This window comes from Camelina sativa, chromosome 3 (genome assembly GCF_000633955.1).
Source record: "Camelina sativa cultivar DH55 chromosome 3, Cs, whole genome shotgun sequence".
NCBI classification, from domain to species: Eukaryota; Viridiplantae; Streptophyta; class Magnoliopsida; order Brassicales; family Brassicaceae; genus Camelina; species Camelina sativa.
The window spans coordinates 10,759,323-10,765,819 of NC_025687.1; the positions used below are offsets into that span (position 1 = coordinate 10,759,323).

At 34.6% G+C, this 6,497-nt stretch overlaps 3 protein-coding genes and 1 pseudogene across 3 annotated transcripts in view; all 4 read right to left on the reverse strand.

The window, feature by feature from the left end:
• LOC104776456 (ubiquitin-conjugating enzyme E2 variant 1A) overlaps nucleotides 1-361 on the reverse strand; it is a 2,459-nt gene extending 2,098 nt beyond the window's left edge. The window contains exon 1 of the mRNA XM_010500533.2: nucleotides 208-361. Within this exon, the coding sequence (XP_010498835.1) occupies nucleotides 208-238 (31 nt within the window). The 5' untranslated portion in view covers nucleotides 239-361. The remainder of the gene's footprint in view (nucleotides 1-207) is intronic.
• On the reverse strand, nucleotides 1,715-2,772 carry LOC104778833. The gene is made up of 2 exons (XM_010503260.1): nucleotides 2,328-2,772; nucleotides 1,715-2,187 (listed from the first exon to the last, which is right to left on the reverse strand). The coding sequence occupies exons 1-2, from the start codon at nucleotides 2,770-2,772 to the stop codon at nucleotides 1,715-1,717; spliced, it is 918 nt and encodes a 305-aa protein (XP_010501562.1).
• LOC104778834 lies at nucleotides 3,557-4,329 on the reverse strand (annotated as a pseudogene).
• LOC104776457 (protein MAK16 homolog A-like) overlaps nucleotides 4,602-6,497 on the reverse strand; it is a 2,308-nt gene continuing 412 nt past the window's right edge. The window contains exons 2-9 of the mRNA XM_010500534.2: nucleotides 6,382-6,491; nucleotides 6,140-6,258; nucleotides 5,933-6,030; nucleotides 5,728-5,815; nucleotides 5,499-5,636; nucleotides 5,300-5,402; nucleotides 4,968-5,089; nucleotides 4,602-4,877 (exon numbers count right to left, since the gene is read on the reverse strand). Coding sequence (XP_010498836.1) covers nucleotides 4,824-4,877; nucleotides 4,968-5,089; nucleotides 5,300-5,402; nucleotides 5,499-5,636; nucleotides 5,728-5,815; nucleotides 5,933-6,030; nucleotides 6,140-6,258; nucleotides 6,382-6,491 — 832 coding nt within the window. The 3' untranslated portion in view covers nucleotides 4,602-4,823. The remainder of the gene's footprint in view (nucleotides 4,878-4,967; nucleotides 5,090-5,299; nucleotides 5,403-5,498; nucleotides 5,637-5,727; nucleotides 5,816-5,932; nucleotides 6,031-6,139; nucleotides 6,259-6,381; nucleotides 6,492-6,497) is intronic.

Genomic DNA, 6,497 nt, shown 5'->3' on the forward strand with positions numbered 1-6,497 from the left:
CCCCCCCCCCCCCAAAATCAATCATTTCCAATTAGATCAGAGATAATCAGAGACCATAGATCCGGTCACATTCTGATTATAATAAGAAGCTCGAGAAACAAAAAAAAAAAAAACTATTGCAAATCGAATAAATACAAAAAAAAAAAAAAAAACTAGATCTCAAAAATTTCAAATTGGGAAGAGAAATCGACCGGAGTACTAACTTACCAACGACCTTGGCTTCCTCCGCCGAACTCATCGCCGGATCGTAGATATGAATCTCAGGAACGATTAATTAGGGTTAGGTGAGAGAGAGAGAGAGATACAAAAATGAGAGAGAGAGAGAGAGAGTACTGTTTTAAGCAGAAGAAGAAGAAGAAAGGCTTTTTCGATAGGAAAATAATTACTAATAATTGGGATATTATTATTAAGAGAAAGTGCCTTTTTTTTTCTTTCTTATAATGTATTTATTATATATGTTTTGGTTATATTTCTATAGCCTACTAAAGAAAATAATAAACTATAAATCTCTTACAAATTTTAAAATTCTATATATATATTTTTAATATATTTGTTGACCCACTTATAAATATTTATATTTTGATAAAAGACTTTGTCATATATTTTCACCAAAAAAAAAAGACTTTTGTCATATATGGTTATTTTTCAAAATAAATTTTATGCTTTGTATTAATGGCTAAAATTTTCTTATTGAGGTTAGAGAATCAATCCTTTCGAATCCATTTTGATTATAGTTAAACAACATGTTCCATAATTAATTTGAGCTATGGATAATGGATTCTTCGTTATCAAAATATATAGTAGTTTTTTTTTCCAATCTTTGAAAAAATATCATAATTTTTTTTAATATGAGAATCATTGTCTTGATGCTTTCTCATTTATTTATTTTACATATATTTTTTAAAAAAAAATCTGGTTTGACCAATTTTATATTATGTTCATGACTTGGAAAGTACATGATCGACATGGTGATTACTATAAGTATACAAATCTATTTTCTTAAGTTGGTAGTTACAAATTTTAAAATTCTATGTATACATATATACTTTTATGTACTTGTGACTAAAAAAAGATTTATACATATATATATCTGAATATACATGTATATATCCGAATTTTTGGTAGAATCGGATCAAAAAGGAACCATATACAATATAATATTTTTAAGACTAGAGACCAAAACAAATTAAGTTTGTCTCCAACAAAAAATAATTTGAAATTCAAAAATTTCCAAAGATGATGAGAAAAATCGGTACGTCGCTTGCTTCAATTGCGTCCAAGATGAAGAAGGAGATCATTGAGAAAGGGAAAGAGCTACTCAAAGAAAGTATCAAAGAAGCTATCAAAGAAAGTATGGAGAGAGTGATTGAAACTATGGCATCTGATGAAGAAGAAGACAAAGAGGAAGATATCGAAATCGAGATCTCCGACGAAGTTCTTACTGAACAAAGTAAACAAGTTTGAAATGTACAGTTGAAGTACGAGAATTTAAAATTCAGAAACTAAATCCAAAAACTGAATTTAAAAGTAGTATCCTTTCAGTTGTAATCTAAAGCCTAAATTTTTTGGATTACAAGAGATCAACTAAATTTTTAGTTGTAATTAAAATTAAAAAAAAAAAAAAAAAAAAAGATCATGAGAAAATTACAACTAAATATTTAGTTGTAACTAAAATAAAAAAAGATCATGATAAAATTGCAAATAGTACTAGTCGTCAAAACAACATTCCTAGTAGTTGATCAAATTTGGATTCAGAGCTCAACCTCCTTACCCTCTTGAGGGCTTTCTTTGCTTTTCGTATCACCCGCTCCGTGTCTTTGCATGACTCCCGCTCCTTTCTCAATTCTTCTTCCAATTCCGAATACACTTCTTTGTTGCTGCTCTCCGATGTCTTTATTTTGCTGTTTGGTGATGATTTGTTTGGAGTATGTCTTAAGCAACCCATGGCTTGTGTTGGAGATAACTTATCAAACCATGAATATAAAAACTTGGTATTCAATTTCAATTTCGATTTCCGGTTCGTTCCTTCTTTTTGGTCTTGATCAGATGATGGTGAAGCTAACTCAGTGGAGGAATTGAATGAATGTGAACTGAATCTTGATTTTTCTTTAGGAACAAGTTTTAGGGTTTGTGTTGTTGGAGTCAAAACATTACCTTGTCGAGAATATCTTAATGAACTCGAACCGATTCTCCCAGAATCTGAGAAATCTCCAAGCACCTCGTGAATGCACTCTTGGATTATGTTTGATTCCTGAGAGAATCTGTGTGTTCTTCTAGAGATGAATCCAAAGGACAAGACTTTCCCGAGAAATTGGAAAGAGCAGAAACAGAGGACACGTTTCCACGAGGGAATCTCGATGAACTACTCGAACCGGTTCTCCTAGAACCTGAGGATTCTCCAAGCTCACTTCGTGAACTCACACTCGGAGTACGTTTGGTACCCGAAAATATCCGTGTTTCCTGGACAGATGAATCCAAAGGACAAGAAGACTTGGAAAAAGCAGAAACAGAGGAAACGTTTCCTGCACGGTTCTTCTTCCCAAGGTAACTTTCCATGCTCTTGGAGGTAGAGAGAAGCTTACTTGAGGAAGAAGAAACCGGAAGAGACTTGAGACGACGTAAACGGGTTTCGAGATTAGAGGGAAGAACAGAATCGTCGGAGAAACCAGCGCAGTTGATTTTGGCGACTTGTTCAAGAACGTAAGCATCTTTAGCTTGTGAAAGAAGATCCTCCACAGCTGCATTGTCTCTACTAGAGAAAAAACTTGACATCTTCGTCGGTTGGTTTAGGGGTTTCGAGTTCTTTTTTGTGTGTGTATGAGATAGATCGATGAAACTATGATTTTGCTAATTCAATGCTTTCGTGGTTGGAGTTAGACCATGCATTTATAATTACTTGTTCTCCTCTTTAGATCTTTCTATTTTTGTCTGCTAAATGTCCTTTTCTCTACGTTAAATTAATGTTAATTTTTCATTTTCCATTTTCCATAAATACGTATTCTCAGTTATTTACTTTAAGTATATCTTATTCCTTTTATTTTGCTACGTAGGACAGTTATAATAATTGACTCGTATCTATCTTCAAACAACCCTAACTTAATTTCTAAGTCCTGAATGTAATCACGGGTTCGATCATTTGGAGAGACTACGTTTTGATCCTGGATTTGTGCCTAGAGACTAAGTTCATGATGTTGACCTCACCGATATAGGGTTGGTATCCAAAAGTACAATATGTATGAGGTAACCCGAACTACTAGTCTCGTATTTTCTTGCAATTTAGTGTTTCCCTTATTTTTATTTTTGAATATATGACAGGGGACGATGTATATATATGAATGTGCTTAGAGCTTAGTTAGTGTTTGCATGCTCTTATGGCGCTGATCATGCATATCAGCATATCCCTGAATATTATTATAAATGTAGACATGTAGTACGTGTTAAAAATCTATGGACTTGAAACCAATCATAAATCATTAGTTATAAATTCCTACTAGTAGTCGATCAAAGTATTGAATCAGACCTCGCCTTATTTGACATTTTGACGAGTTTTTGAACATTATTTTCTTGAGCTTCGATTCTTCTTCGCGACTCTCTTCTTCGCCTTCTTGAGTTCTTCTTCCCAAGAAATTTCTTCGTTGCAGCTCTCTTTTGTCCTTTTGCTTTTGGATGAAGACTTGCCTTGTAAACAACCCATGGCTTGTGCTAGGGTTAACTTATCAAACCATGATTTTAAAAACCTCGATTTCGATTTGTTCATTCCTTCTTTCGGTCTTAGAGAAGACGATGGGGATGCTAATTCAATGGAGGTTGTTAGTGAAGATGAAGTGATTCTTGACTTCTCTTTAGGAAGAAGGTTCAGGGTTTGTGTTGTTGGATTCAGAATCTTACCTTGTTGACAAAACCTAGCTGAACTCGAACCAATTCTCCCAGAATCATAGAAATCTCCAAGGGCGCCACCTCGTGTAGTATTCACATTCGGATTGCAATTGCATCCCGAGAAAAACTTGGTTTCTTCAACAGATGCATCCAAAGGACAAGAGTTTTTAGCTAGGTTGGAAAAAGAAGAAACAGAGGAAACGTTTCCACGATTCTTCTTCTCCGCGTAACTTGTCATGCTCTTGGAGTGAGAGAGAAGCTTCCTTGGTGAAGACGAAACCGGAAGAGACTTGAGACGACGTGAACGGGTTTCGAGACTAGAGGGAAGAGCAGAGTCTTCGGAGAAGCCTGAGCAGTTTAGTTTGACGACTTGTTCAAAAACGTAGCCATCTTTAGCTTGTGAAGATCCTCCACAGCTGCTGAATCGTCTTTACCAGAGAAAGATCTTGCCATCTTCTTCGGTTATAAACTATGATTCTTCTTCCACACAAGGGGCTTATTCAAGCTTGTGTTGATGCAGTGTGGTAAAACCATGTATTTATAATAATTACTGTATAGATTCTTTCTATTTTTGTCTAATCAATTCCCATTTTTCCTCTGTTTAAAATATGTTAATTGTCCATTTTCATAATTTGTAATCGAATAATTAGCTGTAAAATATCAACATCTATATTTTTCCTTTATTTGGCTACGTAGTATAATTGTAAAATTGACTTGTTTTACTGTAAATTCATACAAAGGCCTCTTGTTTTCCCGTTTTCAGTAAACAATATCAAAACAAAATCTTGTAACTTGAAAGTAAATGGTTTCATAATTTAAATGTAAGAACATATTAAAAAGCTTTTACAAGATAAAAGTAGAAATTCTACAACAAAACCGAAGGCCTCTCTCACAACTACTGAAGAAGAAAGTTTTACCCTTTTAATCAAAAAGTATCAAAAACTTTCTCAAAGTTTGAGGCTTTTCAGGGAAGCCCTTGTGCCTCCATCTTCTTGCTCAACCTTGAAAGACATACACACATATATGTAAGAAAAACAGAGACAAAAGTCTATGCTTGCGACTTTATTAGAGCCAAGTTTGTGGATTCTCACCTCGACAACTACTCTTGATTTCTTCTTTGATTTTCCGTTATCATCCGACTTCTTTAAAGCTCTTCCCTTTTTATGAATCACAACTTGCTCCTCAGCATCATCTTCATCCTCATCATCTGAGTCTGTAGAGAGAGATAGAGAGTTAATGATTGGAATTATATTTATAAAGAATATATGTACTGATAAAATTCTATAAAGAGATCACCAACAACTCAAATGCATTTAGACATAATACAAGGGTTGTATAGTAGTTTCTCAAGATTTCAATATTTGAGTTAAAATAGTGAAAAGGTAAGAAACAGGAGGAAGATGAATATTATCATGATCATCACCTTCAAGGTAAGACTCCTTAGATGGAAAACCAGAGAAGTCTTCCATATCTTCCATCTCCTCCTCGAGTTCGTCATCGCCTTCAACATATTCAATCACTCCAACCTGAGATATATAATTTAACAAAAGAAGATCATTAAGAAGACGTTGGATCTAGGTTAGATGGACTACTACCAAATTTGCGCGCTACTACAAAAGTACCTCTTCGTCTTCTTCTTCAACCTCCTTTACAATTTCCTTTCCATCATCAAGAATTTTGTTAAACAGAGGTTCAGGGTAATTGTATATGTCATTATAGATGCCTGTCTTCAAACGAGTTAACAACTCGGTTTCAATGGCCTGTAAAAAAAGAACCACCACTATCATTAAACCCTCAGAACTAAAGTGAAACAAGTAAAATCTAAACCCAAAAAAAAAAACAAATCGTGACCTTATCCAACAAAGCTGCTTTTTCAGCCTTGTCCTCTCTCCTCTGCTCCCTCTTCATTTGCCTCCTAGGCATAGGGACTATTACCTCTCTGTCATTCGAAAACATAAACACCAACTAATTAATCAGAACAAGAAGCGAACTAGAGACATGTAAATCAAACAAGATACACAAACTCCACAAACAAAAAACCAGAAGAGGACAAGACCTTGTTTTCAAAGCAAGTTTTCTCATACGAATACGCATCTGAGTCATTTTAGTCAGTCTTTGTTTAACCTTATGCTGCAACAACTTAGGCCAGTACAACTGTCACACGCAAGAAAAGAAAAAAAAAAAGAGAATTAAACCCCCAGATCTTACACAAAGATCGAAGAAGAAGGAAGTGCTGAGAAAGCAGTTAAGATCTCAAACTCACCAAGTGTTTGTCAATCATTTCAAGAGCCTGCTCATAGTTTCTAGGCAGCTTAATTCTCTCCCACAAGTTGTTTGGCATGTGAGCTCTCTCAATAGTCTTCATATATAAATAAAACACTCCTGAATAGAAAAACAACAACACAAAGATTGTATCTTTCTGAGTCCTATTCCAACACGCAAAATCACAGCTCAAAGATTGAATATTTCTGAATCCAATTTGAAAGAAATTGAAAACAAAATTACCATCATGGTCTCTGATAGTAGCGTATCTGCTATTGGCAAGAGGGCAAGAGCTTCGATTACAGATTCCCGTTACATTATATTGGTTTCTACAGAAGATACCAGTTTCGATTCTACAA